Genomic DNA, 19,844 nt, shown 5'->3' on the forward strand with positions numbered 1-19,844 from the left:
TTATTTAAAAAATAATATATATATATTATAGCTAGATGGCATCAAATTCAACCTCTTAATTCTATTAAAATATAATTTCCTTAAAAGACCATAATTTAAAACTTCAAAAATAGAACAACATTAAAAAAAATATTGGAATGCTTCTTCCAAGGAGCTAGCAAGTCTTATTTTTATTTTTATGAAAACCTAGGTAAGATAACACAAAAAGTTCAATCCATCTTTATTATAATCATTTTCAATTTAATTAGTGTATTAAACTAGAATTAAACATAAAATCTAGGTTACCAGGCTCCGTAGTTACAATCACTTTATTTAGATAGCCCAAATATTGACACTATTTATAAACACCTTAAGAGCTTAAATTAAAATTTTTTTTGTTCAAACTAAAATTCAGAGTTCGAATTTTTCTATTTATTTCTTAAGATAAACAAATATTGGAATGCTTGAGTAAACCTTAATTTTTCTTTAGTATGTTTTGCACTATTATGCAAACATAAAAACCAACCAATCATTACAACCCAAGTTCAATCAATGATGTTTTTGAAGAAAAATGAATTTACAATTCTACTTTTGAACCTATAGTAAGTAGGTACTAATATTGATAATTAATGATGGAACTGCAATAAAGAAAAAAGGGAAATCAAAGAAGATGCAATTGATACAATTACATAATCAAAGCTGCATAAAGGAGCTGATTCCAAGTATCCGGCAAGCCAGGAAGACACCAATGGCTACAATCATTCCCGGAAGGATCATTACCATATATAGAAGGATGTGCGTCTTTTCGCAGCTGCGAAAGTGTGGTGATATCAAGAAGATACACAGGTTTCTGTATTTTTCTCAAGACATTGTTCACAATAATGGCTGCAGGAGGCAATCCAGCCGGATAACTTGAACCACTCAATGGCTGATCTTCTCCTTTGCAGTTCTTCGATCCCAAATTCCAATCTTTTCCCCTAAAAATTAATCAATAATTTGTATTAATTTTGTATATATAGTTAAAACATATGAAATGTATTATATATATACTTACATGTAGTGAGTTGGAGAGATTCCTTGAAAGAAGACTTTGGTTTTATTAGTGTCAACATTCTGATCAACCCATCTTCCCCATGTGGTCAATCCTTTGGAAAATGCAATCAGACGGTCCATATCTTTTGATATGTTTACACCATCTTGAACATAGTCCCATCTGGATCAATTCAATTATGAATTATAAACTTGTTTCAGCACATGCATCAAGGAATGATGAAGATAATCAATCTTACGGTTGAGAGTTTCCAGTGTGGATCCACCAATGCCAGGTGTTGAATATCAAGACATCCATGAGTTTCCATGAATCACCACCTTGGATTGAATCAAGTTTCAGAACTCTACCGATGTTTTCTCTCACGATATCTACTAAATATGTTGAGTGATACAGAGATACAACCACTCCATAATCCTGCAAGATCAAACAGAATGAGTACTAATACTATCACATAATGAATGATTGATTAGGCCAGCCCCTTCAAGACAAAGCAATGTTTAAGACGAGCTCATAGCTCAGAGCATAAGAACTCATGTCCTCAGGGTCATGAATTTGAGTCTTCACAAATGTATGATGTTCTATTCTCACAGGATTATTTGAAAACAACCCCAAATAACTCATACTCAAACCAGGCCCAAGCAATCTCATACCATGGGCCATTTGGAAACACTTATTGAACTTGAAACTAAATTTTGTTTGTGAAATTCGGAAATAATTGGCTATTTCTCATTTAAACAAAGTCACAAATCTAAATTCATAAAGTAATTTCTAAGGGACCAATAAGTTCTAGTGGGTGGGACACAACATGTTTGAATATACTCAATTTGTTCCCAAAAGACAGCAAGGAAGAAACAAAGAATCAAATTATAACATATGCATGAATGGCGGAGAGTAAGAGAGAGATAGAGAGAAAGACTCACGTCAAATGAGAGAGAAGAGATTAGACCCTGTTTGGAAAAGGTAGTGATGGCAGTAGGCACCGACGCATGAATCATACAGAGCAAAGACTGCCACTGGTTTAAGCTCAAAGAATCCCCAACAAACATTATCTTCTTCCCCTTAAACCTCCTTAAAAAATCTACTCCATCAAACCTACTCATAAAACCGCCATTTACACCATTCATTCTTCATCAAATTACACAGTCACAGAGTAAGAGAATTAAGAATTACCTGGGTAAGTCACATGAATCAGGTTTCCATACATACTTGAGAAACTGTGTATCAGGGCGGCCAAATTTCTGACAATCAAATTCAGGATCTACAAAAGGGCAGCTTGAAGATTGATACAATGGATATGAATTAGAAGTATCCATTACCCACGTTCCCTGAAATAAATTACATCCAGCGGCCAGCTTCCCTCTTTTGATTTTCGATTTGGCTTTTGCATTCAAACGTGCATGCTCAGTTTTTGCTTCTTGTACAAAGACAGCTCCTATTATCACAAAGCTTAACAGAACTGCTTTGTACAAGAAACCCATCTCTGGCTTGCCTTTGATTTTTCCTTTCAGTGATCTATGTGCCCATCTATTTAATATACAATTGTTTCATGCATATTGAATAGAGAGAAAGAGAGAAAGAGAGAGAGAGTTGTTTAATGGAGAACAGAGTATTATCAATATAAGCTTGTGACAATATTGGAAGGATGGATGGATTCAACTAGTCACATGTTGGTGGGGTTTCACTATTCTTGTTTTTTTCTGTTTAATTCTAATAAAATATGTTCAATGGTTGATTTTTCTGAATAATTTATTCTTGGTAAGGGTTATTCGAATTGGTTTCTTACATTATGAGTTTCTATTATGAGAAGATACTTTGAAATGAATTCTTACATTATGAGTTTCTATTATGAGAAGATACTTTGAAATGAATTCTTACAGTAATCATGAATTGAAATAGTAAATAAAATTGGTTGAGATGAATAATTGAAATGCACATTGTTTTTATTATGAATACAAACGTACCTTGGGGAAGTGGCAACTGAATTAGAGCAAACAACTGTCAAAGTTCACGGGGTGCCCATTTTGGGACCCGCACTAGGAATTTGGACCAATCTATCTATGAGACAAACAGAGAAGAAATGGTTATCAACTTGTCAAGGTATAGCTCTAAACACACTAGGCAAACAAGTTGCCTTAACATACAATTAATAATCAAAATCACAATTCATTTTAAGCAATTTGGATTTCTATATGATAAAATACCAATAAGATTGATGGAGGACAAGTGATGGGCTTCAGTGGATATAACTTCCACACGATAGAGAATTTTTAGGACTTCGAATCCAACAACTCTCGGTATGGACAGAAACAGAGCATCTTCAATAACCGGAGAGTTGTCTTGGCTGTTTTACCTGAAAAGAAAAGGAAATGAGATGGAACATCATAACCCCTTGTTTTACATCGAGTTCATTGCTTTCTACCATCCTTCTGTTTCTTGTTTTTTCTCGAGTTCCTTGAGCAATAAAAGAAAAGTATAGTACATATTTGATATTTCCACAAGATCATCTTTTGATGAAAGACATGAGAAATTGTTCATAATGTATCTCTACAAACACAAATCATTACATAATTAAAGACATAATCCTTATTCTAGTTACATTTACCCAAATAAGAAAACACATCGATATATTTATTTGGTTTGTTTCATTTATGTATCTTTTATGCTTTCTCAAAATTGAACTTACATGTATTATTAGTCGACAAACTTTATTAGAAGAATAAAATATAAAGATATGAATAGCTAATTGAGGGTCCCCAATAACATAATAATGCGTACAATTTTTCTAAAGTTGACTAATGTGTATGAAAACAGCTAGATTCCATTTCAAATCAGAAACCCATCTTCAAATATGTTTCTTTCAGGACAGGGTCAAAATGAACCGAAATTATCCACCAATATACAACTAATGATATCAGATTGATCAATGTAAACTCTTATTGCGGTTTGTTGCATCCACTAAAATGACATGATCTGCAAATTAACAAACTTCTATGTAAAGAATTCATTGAAAAAAAAATCATCTTCAAAGTGTAAGTAATACAAGACACAAACTAAAAAGATTTGAAGCTAGTACACAAAATCCTCTTTGACAGATTAGCTGTCATGAAATACAGAGAGGCTAAAGGTGCAGCACCAAAATGTACATCATTTCCCCATCATCATGAATCATTTAAACCATTTGCGCCCAAGAAGCTCTTATAACCTGAATCAAACAGGCATGTATACCCTCTCAGGATCTCAATATACCATTTACTTAACTAAACATGAGAACAAGAAGATCTTGATCATAGAAGACTTCCATGAAAAAGAATGAGCTAAAAAATGTAAGATCAAAAACTACCCAACAAATTACCTCATTAATAAGGATACCTTCCACTAGGAGGTAACGGAGGAGCAAAACTAGACATCCCATAATTCCAACCATAGGGCCTGGGGGGATCCCTGTACATAGAAGAAGCAAAACCAGTTGGCCCAGCACCACCATATTGTTGACCTCCTCCATATGGACCGAGAATACCACTAGTGCCGCCAAACGATGATGGCCTTTGATTCCCATAGTATCCACCGCCATTTGAAGAATTCAGACCTGCATTGCCACAACTTCCCATTCCAGAGTTTGGGTTTGGCATTGAGTATCCCCCATAGGGCTTGGGGGGTTCCATGTACATAGAAGAAACATAACCAGTTGGCCCAGTACCACCATGTTGTTGACCTCCTCCATATGAACCGAGATTACACCCACTACTAGTGCCGCCAAACGATGATGGCCCTTGATTCCCATAGCCACCGCCATTTGAAGGATTCAGACCTGCATTGCCACAACTTCCCATTCCATTGTTTGGGTTTGGCATTGGGTATCCCCCATAGGGATTGGGGGGTTCCCTGTTCATAGAAGAAACAGAACCAGTTGGCGCAGCACCACCATGTTGTTGACCTCCTCCATATGAACCGAAATTACACCCACCACTAGTGCCGCCAAATGATGATGGCCCTTGATTCCCATAGCTTCCACCGCCATTTGCAGAATTCACACAGCTTCCCATTCCATGGTTTGGGTCTGGCATTGATATGTTTGACGGTGGCAACTGAGCCCCATCTGAATTTGGAACGTTATTTGAAGGATTCAGACCTGCATGGCCACAACTTCCCATTCCATAGTTTGGGTTTGGCATTGGGTATCCCCCATAGGGCTTGGGGGGTTCCATGTACATAGAAGAAACAGAACCAAAACCAGTTGGCCCAGCACCACCATGTTGTTGATCTCCTCCAAACGATGATGGCCCTTGATTCCCATAGCTTCCACCGCCATTTGCAGAATTCACACAACTTCCCATTCCATGGTTTGAGTGTGGCATTGATATGTTTGACGGTGGCAACTGAGCCCCATCTGAATTCGGAACGTTATTTGAAGGATTCAGACCTGGATTGCCACAACTTCCCATTCCATAGTTTGGGTTTGGTATTGGGTATCCCCCATAGGGCTTGGGGGGTTCCATGTACATAGAAGAAACAGAACCAGTTGGCCCAGCACCAGCATGTTGTTGATCTCCTCCAAACGATGATGGCCCTTGATTCCCATAGCTTCCACCGCCATTTGCAGAATTCACACAACTTCCCATTCCATGGTTTGGGTCTGGCAATGATATGTTTGACGGTGGCAACTGAGCCCCATCTGAATTCGGAACGTTATTTGAAGGATTCAGACCTGCATTACCACAACTTCCCATTCCATGGTTTGGGTCTGGCAATGATATGTTTGACGGTGGCAACTGAGCCCCATCTGAATTCGGAACGTTATTTGAAGGATTCAGACCTACATAGCCACAACTTCCCATTCCATGGTTTGGGTCTGGCAATGATTTGTTTGACGGTGGCAACTGAGCCCCATCTGAATTCGGAACGTTATTTGATTTCTTACTATTTTTAGCCAACTCACACTTTAACTGGTGCCCGTCAATTGTGTGTATTCCATCAATTAGTGAAGCCCTAGCACCTTCCTCGGTTTTGTAAATAAAGAAAGCAAACCCGTTGTGTTTCCCAGATTGTTCATCAAAACCCACAGGCCCGAACTCAATCCCACCGTAAGCTGAAAAGTGTGTCAGTAACTTGTCTGCTGACATCTGTAACGGGATATTACCAACAAATATCTTTCTCAATGAAACATCAACATCATTAGTTCTTACAACAGAATGATACGTCGTCGTCTTCCGCCCGTCAATTTTCTTGATCGGTTCTTGTAGTGCTGCCATGGCGCAGTCGATATGCTTGAACGTGACGAACCCATGCCCTTTCGACCTTCCGTTGGAGTAATCCTTGATGACCCTGCTCTCTTCAACCTCGCCGAAAAAGGAAAAGACGTTTTGTAGTGTCTCAGTCGATGTCTTCGGTCCAAGACCTCGTACGACTAGTTTCCTATTGGAAGAATCGATGTCAGCAACGGACCGCACAGCGTCGAGGACGTCCTGGTGGCGGAAAACGGCGGGTTGGAGAATTTCGATGAGTTGCTCTTTACTCAAAGGATCAAGTATTTTCCGGGCGTCATATGGGGATAAACTGTTCTCGTCCGTTCTTCGTTTCTTTGATTGTTCTTCCATTAGTTCCAAGATTCTTGGCTAAACGAGAAATACCCAAAAACAGAAAATGCAATAGGAATCGAACCCGGGTTTTAAATTACTTCAATTTATTGGATATGATCATCATTTTATATGATGTTGTTACATTATAAGTAAGTAAGGTAAGACATAAGTAATTAATCATATGATCATCATCACACGACAGGGTAAGATGGTATCATGGCTAATCCACACATTCCTTCATCATAAGTAATATCTTTAGCCATCCTCAAATACCCATCTTCTCCCCAATTATCTCCCCACGAGTTCTTCATCAGCCAATATTTCCTCCCCGAATCATAATCCTGACCATACCCAACCGCAATGATCCCATGGTTCAATTGGGTGCTACAGAATCCTGACATAATACCGTAACTATAGAATTGAAACTTAAAACCACCAGCATCCACTGCAACAGAGACGGGTTGATTAGCCACCGCCATTTCCAGCGCGGTCTCGTTGTTGCCGGGGACATCCTCGTACCCTGTGATTGTCGCTGACACCATGAGTGTCTTGTTATCGTTGCATACCCCGTTATCGGACCCAATGTAGGGGTACACTTCCTCTGTCGCGAGACCTTTGTTTTTAACAATGAAATCGAACGCATCGTCCATGAAACCGCCGTTGCATCCGTTGTTGGTCCCGTCAACGTCGCAATCCACCAGTTGTTGCTCCGAAAGGGAGACCAATTTTCCGTTTTTTATTTGGTTAATGCTTTCCACTGCTCCCACGGCAGAAAATGCCCAACAAGCTCCTGTAACCAAGGTTGAAGGTTTCTATTAATATAAGCAAATGTTTGTTTTGAGATCTTAGATGTTTTTTCATTTAGACTATTTGGTTGTATTTTTTCACATGTTTGTTTTGATTTGGTTGAATGTTGTTTGCTATCAAATTATGTTAATTTTGTCAATAACTTGTATTTGTTTGGTTTATGTTAGCTTACCACAACTTCCTTGGTTCTTGATAGGCGTGACAGCGCCTAATTTTCTCCAGTCGATGGACTCAGGAGGGTTAGTATCATTAGAATACCTAAAACCGGCGTTAGGTTTTGTAACCCTAGATTCCATCTTGTAACCGGTTAATGAAGCTCGAAACTCGTCATTTGTCATGTCTGCAAAGCGGTTTACTGCAAGCTTGAAACCGACATCCTTTTGGGCATTGAAATCTTCAATAAGCTTGACGTTCTCCAAAAATATTTTGTGTCGCTTGGCCATTTCTTGCGAGTCCTTGTAGACACGCCCATGTTTAGTCATCCAATTACAGTACATTTGGTCAGTATTGGAGGACTCTACAAGTGGACGGGACAATGCCAAAGAAGACACTACAAAGAGAAGGGAGAAGAAAAGCCAACTAACAATGTTGGTTCGAGAGATCGAGGCCATGTTGGCTTGAAGTTGATGATTCAATGAGGTTAATTGCTAATGAAAGTTGTGTAGTTAGGGTTTTTATAGGCTAACATTCGCGAATATAACGTGTAAGTTTTTATCTTTGATTACATACGAGAAATATTGAGATGAAGGGAATTTGGTATTTACCGTTAGAGTTTGGTCCATGCATGATGTATTTCATGCATACACACAAAATTAATGTAAAGAGTTAGAGTGGAATAAACAAATTAGACCAATAAAGGCAATTTAACATGTAAAATTGGATGATTTTTTTACTTTATTAGGCGGATAAATAAAGTGGTTTGGTAAAAAGTTTAAAAAGCTTAGTAACTCTATTGCCTAGTCTTATGTATTAAAAATAGTTATATATGAATGTAAATTTATATAAATAAAAGATCAACTAAATGAGTTAATATATGAATTATAACCTTTTTAAACAAATAATTATCCTGACAAAATAAAATTATATTATATTGGAACTGAAACTTATTCAAATATTAATTAAAAGGAAACATTATTACTTATTTTCTGAGACACCAATAATGGATAGTCTCCACACAATGAACCCCATAATCCAAATTAAAATTAATACCTCATAAGAAGTACAAATAACATGCAAATTAAATCAAACACTAAATAAAATCCCCACATAATTCACTGGCCAGCTGCAAAGGCTTCTACAGGAAAGGTCTTAGTGATGCCTGCCAAGCTCTTGAATTGGATCTTTCCGGTGGGCGGGTCATCGAGGATGATCTCGCTCACCGGTGGCCACAACATGAGCTCCTTAGCCTTTACACCCTTCAATTTCTTGATACGTTTCTTCTCCATGTAACCCGTGATTTCAGTGCTATAACTAACAAGTTTGCTTATCAACTTGAAATTGTGCTCGATCTTTTTCTTTTGCACAATCCACATGTAGCCAGTGGCACCAACGAATCCAACCTCGACCACATCAGCTATGGGGAGGAGTCCGACTGGCAACTCGAATTCTTCGAGGAGTGACACCGCCATTTTCAAACCCTCTTCGTGACCTTTCTTTACAATTCCTCCTTCTTTTGCAGCCATTTTGTTGTTTTGATGGATTGTTTAATTAACTTATTTGTTTGTTGATTGTGAGATGAATTAAGTAACATATTTATAGTATAGTTAAATGTGACAAAATAGTCAGTCGATGAAATCAATATTTACTATAGCATTGTGTTTTCCACCAAAATTTGTTCCATCTCCTCTTAAATTGGCTGATTAATTTATTCACTTTCCAGTTAAACCCAAATTTAAAATGTCCAACAAAACTATATAATTAAATTAGAAATAATTTCATATTAAAATTCTATTTGAAGTTGTTGCCTAGTTATAAGATTGTAAAATCCAAGAGTTTATTTTAAATTGTAAAAAGTATTTTAGTTAACTAAAAAAATGTCACAAAAAAAATTGTATTTACATAATTAATTATATTATTTTTAATATTTATTTTAATGTAAAAAACTAACCTGATCCTATAATCATTACCTCTAATCTAATTTAAATTTTTTAAGTGGAATTGAACTATGAAGTACTATTTCTCTTTGAAGAGTTTTTTTTTTTTTAATTTATAAATATAAATTCGAAGATATTTTTAAACTTGTAAATTTTATAAATCGTAAAATTTTAATTAATTTAATTATTTATTTAAATCAAACTCGATAATTTACTCTAAAATTATAAGAGTTAACATATTTTAACTAATTAAATTGTTTATTTAAATCAAACTATAATTTAGTCTTACAGAGGGAGCATACATATATTAAGTACTTTCAATTGTTATTTTACTTAAAAATAATAATCTGATTAACCTAAGAAAATTAACATAGTCAGATTTCATTTATTTATTTATTGGTTTAATTAGAATTCAGATGTGCTTTTGTTTCCTATTAATCTTAAACATGAAAACAAAACCTAGAAAAAAAAAAGTTGGTGTTAATATATTAAGTAAGGGATTAAGTTATGGGCCTGGGGCGAAAGCGGTTCGTGGAGTGTCTTGGGCTAGAGAATTGGACTATGAATTGGCTCTTTGTAAATGGAAGACACTGGATTGCACCTTTAAATGCTTAATACAACAAATAATTAATTTAATTTCATTATTTATTGTGTAGTCATTTATTTGTTTCATTGATTCTTTCATAAATGTTGAATTAATATAAATAGAAATGAATGGTATTTGTGTGACTTATAAAAATTACATTATAATCTTCTCAACAATAATACAAAACTGTATTTTTTAATCTTGTTCTAATAATCTAGAGTGTTATTTTCATCATTCATGAATTTGTTGGATGGAATTTTTATTGTCTTTTTAGGTGTTTTACAGAGTTTTCTTCTTGAATGCAAATTGAGTTAATTTCGCTGGTTAAGGATATTCTTTTTTTATTTGAGTTAGTACAACTCTCGCATTAACTATCTTTATTTAAATTAGAACATTCTTAGTGAGAATCAAATTTAAAGTCATTCAAATGGAAAGTTATTAAACAAGCCATTTGATAAATTTGATTCTTGGTTTTAGCGTTTTTGGGATATTCTTTATTGACAAAAGAGCTTTAGGAACAAAGTGAAATGTCTCTAGTTTTAAAGTTTTTAACATCAATATTGAGAGGATGAATAATTAGTTTCTAAGTTTCAAACATATTTCTTCTGTCTATGTTTTGGTTAATGATGAATTTTGTTTATGTTACGCACTTGTTGTTTCCCTTTGGGCAAAAAAACAACTTATTTGTTGCTTTGTGCTCTCAATAATTTATAAGTAAACAATCTTTATATATACAAAAAATACAAGATTTATAAGATATAAACGAAAGAATTGAGATTCCTTTTCAAGAATAAGAATGTATGTATAGTATACATGATTTGCACAATCACATCAGTGGATTCAATTTATAAATTGTTGAGAGAAAGAGACAACTGAGAAAATAAGAACTTGACTTACTTATAATCTCACCCTTCCATTACACACTGGAGGCTTTTCTCAAGTGCAGCAAATGGTACAACAGATATATTACACAACAACTAATAATTTGTTCAAATTTCTATTTCAAAAAGCTCATTTCCTATATCCTATAAACTATCATATAAACTATCATCATCATAAAGTATATATGTCTTACAAGGCATAATCTTGCAGTGTCCGAATATGGCTCAAATTTCGCCTCTGCCAATATATAGCAATTATGTGCTGCGACAATCTGAAACAAAAGTTCACATCAGATCGACAATTCTAGTGTATTGGCCCAAGAAAAATTGCACACACAACCCTTTTGAAAGAATAATTCATACATATCAAAATCATTTCAATGCTTATATATCATCATTCTATTTAAAATTTCCAATAGAAAAAAAAAAACTTTTTCGGTGAAGGTGAATCGAACACCTGACCTTCAGATCTTCAGTTTACACTCTACCAACTGAGCTATCTCCACTTATTAATAAACTTATTAAATTAGTTTTACATATTGTGTGGTACGCCCAAGCTAGAATATGCAAAAACTATACATTTCTCAGATCTCACAGCATTTCAAACCAAAACTATAGAACTCACTAAAGCCTAAAACTTTAAAACCCTACTCAACATGCAAAGAGAGGAGCAGTCGAACTAACCTGAATGCGATGGGCGAACGTCGGGTAGACGGGCTCGCAGGGGCTTGGCGATCGTCGAGGGGAGAGTGGGTCGCGGGGAAGAGAGAAAGGAAAGTGTGAAATGGGGGAAAAGGAAAAGGAAAAGGAAAAGGAAAAGGAAAAGGAAAAGGAAAAGGAAAAGGAAAAGGAAGAAAAAAAAAGGTTAATAAGAGTAAAAGTGTCCAAAATTTATAAAAATTGTTAAATATAAAAATTCAAATTTTTTAGGTTAGTTTTGGAAATGACCCTCTTTTGAAGGTCATTTGATCAAATTTCTCTGTGAAATGGGGAAAAAGAAAAAGGAAGAGTAATAAAAAAAAAAGAAAAAAAAGGTTAGTAAGGGTAAAAATGTCTAAAATTTAAAAAAAAAATTAAATATAAAAATTAAGATTTTTAAGGTTATTTTCAGGAATGACCCTCTTTTAAGAGTCATTTGATCAAATTCCCCCCATTTCTTAACCATCAATTCTCCTACTAAGCTGAGTCTTAAGGGATTTTTTTTATTTATTTTTGAAATTAAAGTTTATTATTCGGAAGCTAACGTAGTCAAAATATTTTATTAACTTAAGACTTTTTTTTAGTAGAAATTAAATACTAGAGGTTAAGAGTAATTGATGCAGATTTATAATGTGAATTTGGAATATGCTGGAGTTGAGTTCTTGGATAATGATATGAACATTTAGTGTTTGTTATTTTCCCTTATTTTGTTGCTTTCTCTTTGTTCCTCTTTGCATCATCTATTATTTTAGTATTGTTAATTTGTTATACTATATATGTTACCCAGCCTTGACATGAACTCAAAATGTGTATATGGAATAAATGTGTACATTTATCTAATTAAAAATGTGTACAAGATGGTTAGCTTTTGTTTTAAATCAATGTATTTTATGGAATAAATTCAAGTGGCCCATTAGATTTGTATATAGACACTCATAATTAATTGCTCATTTAAATTAATTAATGAATATGCTTATTACATGTTTATACAAATCCATAACTTGATAAATAAGTTTATGTGTTTTACAACTATGTTAATATGTTAGTATTTAGTTGTTCAAGAAATGAAAATTCATAATATATATTTGCAAGATATTTCAAATGCAAAAGAATAATACTTCAGTGCTAGAACATAGTTCTAGAAACTCATCATCATGTCCTAAAGTTTGTGAGTTTGAGTCTCAAACAAAGCACTTAGATGTTTTCAATGTTGTAACTTTTCTTATTATTTTTTGAAAATTGATTATTTGCTTTTTATGTAATTTAATTTGTCTAGTTAATATGTTGTCATTATATTTTTCATTTTTTTTGAGAAATTTGTCTTGTGTCATATCGTTTAAGTGTGGTTATAATGAAATAATCATGTGAATATTCAAATAAAAACAATTTTTGAGACCTAATTGATTTTAATAATAAAAAAAAATCTACCATCTTAAAAATATATATAAATTTAGAAAAAAAAGCAAATTGTTTAAACTCAAATTGGAATCGGATTTGGGGTTTTAAAAACAATTTATAATTTAAAAAAAAAATCTTTTCTAATATATAGATGACATGATATTAGATATTATTGATCAATATACTTATAATAATATATATATATATATATATATATATATATATTTGTAAATGGTCAAAATACAAAATTGAAACTTATCACAAAAAGACATGAATTAATATACTATATCACTCAATTTTGAATATTAATACTTTTTATTGCTGCACAAAATAAAGTTAAACAAAATAAAATAATTGACCTTTTCAATAGAATTGAAAATTTGTCAAAGTTTTCATACTTAAATATATTTTACGTTTTTTTATGAGAATACATAAAACTGGGCAATGAGTTGGGCAACACAAATCAACACGATATTAGTACAAAACGACACAATACGATATTATCTTTCTTAGGTTGTGGGATGAACACGACATAAACACGAGATGAAACAATCACGGCATAATTACAAATTACACGATCACGAGTGGTCACGATACAAACATGAGCAGAGTCTAGAAACGAATTGAAAATGAGCACAACTAGTTACATGACCTAAGTATGACATGTCAACTCTAAATCTATTCATTTTCTACCCACCTTTATCATTTCATTTCTCAAACTACTCACTTTTACATTAGCATTGCAAAGACATTCACGATCTGTTGACATTACATATTTCCTTCACGATCTACTTTCTATCGATGTAGGTTCGATGTAGGTTCTTGGGATATCAAGATACCTTATGTGCAAGAAGTAACACATAATTTTAAAGAGTAATGTCCAGACTAAAGTTGGGTAAATGGGTTCGGTCAATATCGATAGGTTCTTAGGATATCAGGATACCTTATGTGCAAGAAATAACACATAATGAAAACGAGTCTCGAACCGACACGATTGTGTCGACAGGATGACCAATGACACAACACTATACATGAGTTAAATGACACGAATAAGCATGTTTACACGAGTTAGCACGATACGAATGAACTCATTAATCATGATATTTTGAGCAGGTCAAGACATGATACGACACATATGAGAATAAGTTTCGACACGACACAACACAATTGAAATTTTGACACGAATTGTCCGAGTCGAATACGACTTTTTAAACACAATGTACAACATTACTTAGTTCATTAAAAAAATGATCTTTTAAGTTATTATATATTTGTACATGTGAAATCCAAAATGAAGAGTACAATATTTGTCATTGTTTTTGCCATCGATCATTTTGTCGCTCTTTAGTCGTGGAATTTGCCTTCCTCAAGTTATCTATGTTGCAAAAGATGGAACCGACAGTTACAACACAATTGGAGATGATGTTGCAACATCTCCCAACTATAGTACTTCTCGAAATTTCATAAAGGTAAAACTCGAGATCTATAGAGAAAATGTCATTGTTTTAGAAATGAAGATCATATCCTCATACGGTATGTCATGGAAAAATCTCATTGTGTCGGGTGATAGAAATAATGGAAGTGGGTTCAATACGAACAAGACAGTCACTTTAGATAAATTGAGATAACCACGTTAGATAAATTGAGATAATATAATTCACAATACTAATAACTTCCAAAAACAAATTGTAGACATATATGGGGAAGATTTTCTTAAGTAGACCTTGCATTTGAAAATACAACAGGATCGACACACCAACCTGCCATAGCATTGCGAAGTCATTCATGATCTACTTTCGATTGTGGGATATCAGGATACCTTATGTACAAGAAGTAACACATAATTTTAAAGAGTAATGGCCAGACTAAAGTTAGGTAAATGGGTTCGGTCAATATCGATAAGTTTCTGGGATATCAAGATATCTTATGTGCAAGAAGTAACACATAATGAAAACGAGTCTCGATCCGACATGATTGTGCCGACACGATGACCAACGACACAACACTACACATGAGTTAACATGACACTAATAAACATGTTTACACGAGTTAACACGACACGAATAAACTCATTAATCATGATATTTTGAGCAGGTCAAGACACGATACGACACATATGAGAATAAGTTTCGACACAACACAACACAATTGAAATTTTGACACGAATTGTCCGATACGACTCTTTAAACACGATGTCCAACTCTACTTGGTTCATTAAGACATGATATTTTATAATAATGTACATGTGAAATCTAAAATGAAGACTACAAGATTTGTCATAGATTTTGCCATCAATCATTTTGTCGCTTTTTGGTTGTGGAATTTGTCTTACTCAAATTATCTACGTTGCGAAAGATGGAACCGACAGTTACAACACAATTGGAGAGATGTTATTGCAGCCTCTCCCAACTATAGTACTTTTCAAACTTTCATAAAGGTAAAACTCAGGATCTATAGATAAAGTATTGTTGTTCTAAAAATGAAGATTATGTCCTCATAGGGTATGGCATTGAAATTTTTTTATTGTGTTGGTGATAGAAATAATGGAAGTGGGTTCAATACGAACAAGACAGCCACTTTAGATAAATTGAGATAATATAATTTTCAATACTAATGTCTTCCAAAATTAAATTGTTGACATATATGGGGACGATTTTCTTGAGCAAACATTGCATTTGAAAACACAACATGACCGACACACCATCCAGGCCATATCATTGCAAAGTCATTCACGGTCTACTTTCTATCGATGTAGGTTTCTAGGATATCAAGATACCTTATGTGCAAGAAGTAACACATAATTTTAAAGAGTAATGGCCAGACTAAAGTTGGGTAAATAGGTTCGGTCAATATCGATAGGTTCTTGGGATATCAAGATTCCTTAGGTGCAAGAAGTAACACATAATTTTGAAGAGTAATAAGATTAAAGTTGGGTAAATGGGTTTGGTCAATACATACTATGATGGTTAAACAAAGTATTGATAATGAACGACACAATATTATAATGATCTCACTTTGGTTATGGACTGGACACGACATAAACATGTTACGATCGACAAAATCACGACACAATTACAAATTGACACAATTACGAGTCGACACGACACAAATACGAACATAGACACGACACGAGCACAAGTTTACAAACGAATCCAAATAAACACAACTAGTCACATAAACTAAGCATAACATGCCAACTCTAACTCTAGTCAATTTTTACTCAATTTTTCCATTTTCCTTTTTAAACTAAACATCATTCTTAACTATTTACATCTCTAAATTTACGTAGGTTCTCTCTAAATTAATAAATTATTTAATTATATATATATAATTATAATTCAAATTAAATAATTAAAATTAAATAAAATTTAACTTAATAATAAAAATTAAATAAAATATATTATATAAACATTAAAAAAGTATATGAACAAAAATAGAAGAGTCTCATAATTTCTCTATTTTATTTAACATGACTTTATCTAACAAATTTTTTTTATATAAATAATAACGAATAAAAATATCTCTTTATACATTATATGTATTTCTAATAAGTAATGTGTGATATTTATCTAAAATTTAATATTTAACTTACTGAATATATTAATTAATAATTTAAAATAACATATAACATATTAAACTAACTTAACTTATTTATGTTAGATACGATTGTGTCGACATGATGACTAACTTTAGGTGACACAACACACCACACTAGTGTAAACACGAATAATTATGTTGACACGAGTTAGCACTTCATAAATGAGTATGTGCATCATAATATTGTGAATAAAAAAAATAAAATAATTTGGCACGACACAACATATCCAGGCCCGGCCCGGAGGGGCAGCCTAGGACCAAAAAGGGGCCAATTTTTTTTTATATATGCTAGGTATTAGTAAGGATTTTTAGTTTCTTATTCTTTAATTTTTTTTATTATATTAGAATTTTTGGCCCATGGCTCTATAGCCCAAATAGAGAAACAAACTAACACTATCAGAACAAAAAATTGAAAATCCTACTATCTGTCTCACTGTCTATCTCTCTCAGTCTCTATATCCTACATCGACAACGAAACCGACAACAAAACTCACAACGAAACCGACAACGAAACCGACAACAAAATAATTTCGACGGTGGCTCTATTTCGCTGGGTTGAGCCTTGAGGTAAGGACCGTAAGGTTTAACCATTAAAAGTGAAAATTCAACATCAGGGTTTGATTGTTATTTATTTTTATGCTTTGTTTTGAGATTGTGTATTTGTGTGGTTAAGCCGTAAAGATCTTTGAAAATAGTTACTTGTTTGATGGCGCCGAAAAAATATTTATCTGGATATGAAAAACGAAAAATGAAAGAATTAGAAGAACAATTTGTTAAATCTCAAAGTGGTGCGCTTGACAAGTTTGTTAAAAGAACAACAAAAGTTTCTGAAAATTTAGACTCCACTGAAGCGATAAATGCTGAAGAAATTAATATAGTTTTGAATTTATACTTGGTATGGTTATTTGGTATGAAATCTTGTTTGCTATAAATATGGTTAGTGAGAAAATGCAGTCCTCATCTATGTGTATTGATTCTGCCATTAATCAATTGGAAAGCTTAATTGCATTTTTTGAGAAGTTTCGAAATAGATGGGTTTGTCTCTAGTTTAATTATTGCAAATGATATTGCATGTGAAATGGACATAGATCCTATTTTTTCGACTAAACGTGTTAAGAAGATCCCTAGAAAATATTTTGATGATAATACTTCTAATGTTGAACAACAATCGCCAGAAGAATCTTTTAGGATCAACTATTTTTTAGTATTGGTTGATATGTCTCTTGCATCTATAAAACATAGGTTTGAACAATTGAATGAGTTTAATGACTTATTTGGGTTCCTTGTGAATTCTGGAAAGTTGAATGCATTGAATGAAAGCAAATTGAAAGAAAAGTGTAGCACATTTTGTAATGTATTTTCTCATGAAGGTACGTGTGATGTTAATTTGAGTGATTTGTTTTCTGAACTAAAAATACTACAAGTTGCTTTACCTAGTTTGGATATGTCCGCTGCTGAAATTCTTGATTTTATAATGTCAATAGATTGCTACCTTAATGTCTCTATTGTATATCGAATTTTACTAACATTGCCTGTTACGGTAGCTTCTGCTGAAAAAAAAAATTCTAAGTTAAAATTATTGAAAAATTATCTAAGATCTTCGATGTCTCAAGATAGATTGAATGGACTTGCTATTTTATGTATTGAAAAAGATTTTTTGGAATATATTGATTACGATACAATTATCAATGATTTTGCATCTAAAAATGTAAGAAGAAGTCACTTTCGATGACAATTTATGTTGCATCTTTGTAGATATTTGAAGGTTATTGAAGATCAACGGTGAAACACAAGTGAAGTTTATGCGTAGGGCCCCAATTTCGTGCTTTCGACTAAGGCCTAAAAAATCTCAAGAACGGCACTGAACATATCTATATATATATAATGATGCTTAATTTTTAAAATGTCTGAATTGTCGGGTCGAGCGCTGTGGTTAATTTGAATATATATGTGAGAGTAAAAGGATACTTTGGTTGGATTGTGGGTTGACCCGCCCATAAAATTAAAACGGTTAAAAATAAAATTAAAAATGTTATATGTATATTTTGAACTTGCAACCTAACAAAACAAATACAATCATTTAACCAACTAAGCTAATAACACTTATATTTTAAATTCAACACCAAATTTGATGAACGCGGGACATTTTAACAATATAAGTTTAACTTTTTAACTAACTATTCTATATATATATATATATAATGATACTTAATTTTTAAAGTGTCCGGATTGTCGAGTCGAGAGTTGTGGTTAATTCAACACCAAATTAGATGAACGCGAGACATTTTAACAAGTTCAACTTTTTAACTAACTAACTAATATATATATATATATATATATATAATGATGCTTAATTTTTAAAGTGTTCGGATTGTTGGGTCGAGAGCTGTGGTTAATTTGGATATATATGTGAGAGTAATGGATACTTGGTCGGATTGTGGGTTGACCCGCCCATAAACTTAAAACGGTTAAAAATAAAATTTAAAATGTTATATGTTCATTTCGAACTTGCAACCTAACAAAACAAAGCAAGTATAACCCTTTAACCGAGTATGATTGTGATTGTGATGTGATTTGTCGAGCGATAATAAACCGATATCAATTGAAAGTGGTTTAAAAATATGAATCAAATATTTGATTGACCAAAGTGTGAGGTCACGATGTTAAATATTAAAAACATACGAATCACATATTTGATTGACCAAAATAAAAATGTTAGGTCACGAAATGAGAGGTTCATTCGGAAAAAAATATGTTGTTTTATCGAAGTGAATAAAATGTGAAATAAGAGTGTTTTATTTTTATTTTAATATATTATTCGTAATTTATTAAGAATTTTAAACCTTAAATACATATTATTATTATTTTTATTAAATTTATTTTACTTATAACTATTTATGCAAAATGATCCATCACATCTATTCCCTTTTAATTAGTTAAAACATGAAGTGCAAATATAGATAATCTTACTATTCAAGGTACTGAAAATTAATATCATTTATTATCAATAAAATAATTAGGTACCTTGTTTGAGTGTGGAACCGCGTCTCCAGTTAACAAATCCATCTTTTTAGTACAACCAGGCACTATGTATCTTAATTATATATGTAAGTGGGTTTTATATTTTATTTTTGAAAAAATAATTCGTTAAATAAAAACATAAAAGTTGTTAAAATG

General features: G+C 33.0%; 4 protein-coding genes across 4 annotated transcripts; all 4 read right to left on the bottom strand.

Annotated features, from left to right (window-relative positions):
* Nucleotides 1-443: 443 nt before the first annotated feature.
* On the bottom strand, nt 444-2,622 carry LOC124912091 (protein trichome birefringence-like 38). Its single transcript, XM_047452650.1, has 5 exons — nt 2,201-2,622; nt 1,951-2,122; nt 1,269-1,444; nt 1,034-1,192; nt 444-956 (listed from the first exon to the last, which is right to left on the bottom strand). Exons 1-5 carry the CDS (start codon nt 2,506-2,508, stop codon nt 665-667), a joined length of 1,107 nt encoding a protein of 368 aa, XP_047308606.1. The 5' UTR covers nt 2,509-2,622; the 3' UTR covers nt 444-664.
* Nucleotides 2,623-4,065: 1,443 nt separating this feature from the next.
* Nucleotides 4,066-6,624, bottom strand: LOC124911735 (uncharacterized PE-PGRS family protein PE_PGRS54-like). Its single transcript, XM_047452243.1, has 2 exons — nt 4,383-6,624; nt 4,066-4,232 (listed from the first exon to the last, which is right to left on the bottom strand). Exon 1 carries the CDS (start codon nt 6,622-6,624, stop codon nt 4,387-4,389), a length of 2,238 nt encoding a protein of 745 aa, XP_047308199.1. The 3' UTR covers nt 4,066-4,232; nt 4,383-4,386.
* A 173-nt stretch (nt 6,625-6,797) lies between these two features.
* On the bottom strand, nt 6,798-8,024 carry LOC124911739 (ervatamin-B-like). Its single transcript, XM_047452249.1, has 2 exons — nt 7,586-8,024; nt 6,798-7,396 (listed from the first exon to the last, which is right to left on the bottom strand). The coding sequence occupies exons 1-2, from the start codon at nt 8,022-8,024 to the stop codon at nt 6,798-6,800; spliced, it is 1,038 nt and encodes a 345-aa protein (XP_047308205.1).
* Nucleotides 8,025-8,684: 660 nt separating this feature from the next.
* LOC124911742 lies at nt 8,685-9,095 on the bottom strand. The gene has a single exon (XM_047452255.1). The coding sequence runs from the start codon at nt 9,093-9,095 to the stop codon at nt 8,685-8,687; it is 411 nt and encodes a 136-aa protein (XP_047308211.1).
* Between the last annotated feature and the right edge of the window lie 10,749 nt (nt 9,096-19,844).

Source organism: Impatiens glandulifera, chromosome 8 (genome assembly GCF_907164915.1).
Source record: "Impatiens glandulifera chromosome 8, dImpGla2.1, whole genome shotgun sequence".
Classification (NCBI taxonomy): domain Eukaryota; kingdom Viridiplantae; phylum Streptophyta; class Magnoliopsida; order Ericales; family Balsaminaceae; genus Impatiens; species Impatiens glandulifera.

Bases quoted from the DNA above. Each gene is read 5' to 3' on its own strand.
- LOC124912091 (XM_047452650.1), bottom strand. From the start codon at position 2,508: ATGGGTTTCTTGTACAAAGCAGTTCTGTTAAGCTTTGTGATAATAGGA. The intron at 2,123-2,200 runs GTAATTCTTAAT...TTTTATGAGTAG, and splicing joins GATTCATGTGACTTACCCAG to GTTTGATGGAGTAGATTTTT. The intron at 1,193-1,268 runs GTAAGATTGATT...GAATTGATCCAG, and splicing joins CACACTGGAAACTCTCAACC to ATGGGACTATGTTCAAGATG.
- LOC124911735 (XM_047452243.1), bottom strand. From the start codon at position 6,624: ATGGAAGAACAATCAAAGAAACGAAGAACGGACGAGAACAGTTTATCC.
- LOC124911739 (XM_047452249.1), bottom strand. From the start codon at position 8,024: ATGGCCTCGATCTCTCGAACCAACATTGTTAGTTGGCTTTTCTTCTCC. The intron at 7,397-7,585 runs GTAAGCTAACAT...CCTTGGTTACAG, and splicing joins CAAGAACCAAGGAAGTTGTG to GAGCTTGTTGGGCATTTTCT.
- LOC124911742 (XM_047452255.1), bottom strand. From the start codon at position 9,095: ATGGCTGCAAAAGAAGGAGGAATTGTAAAGAAAGGTCACGAAGAGGGT.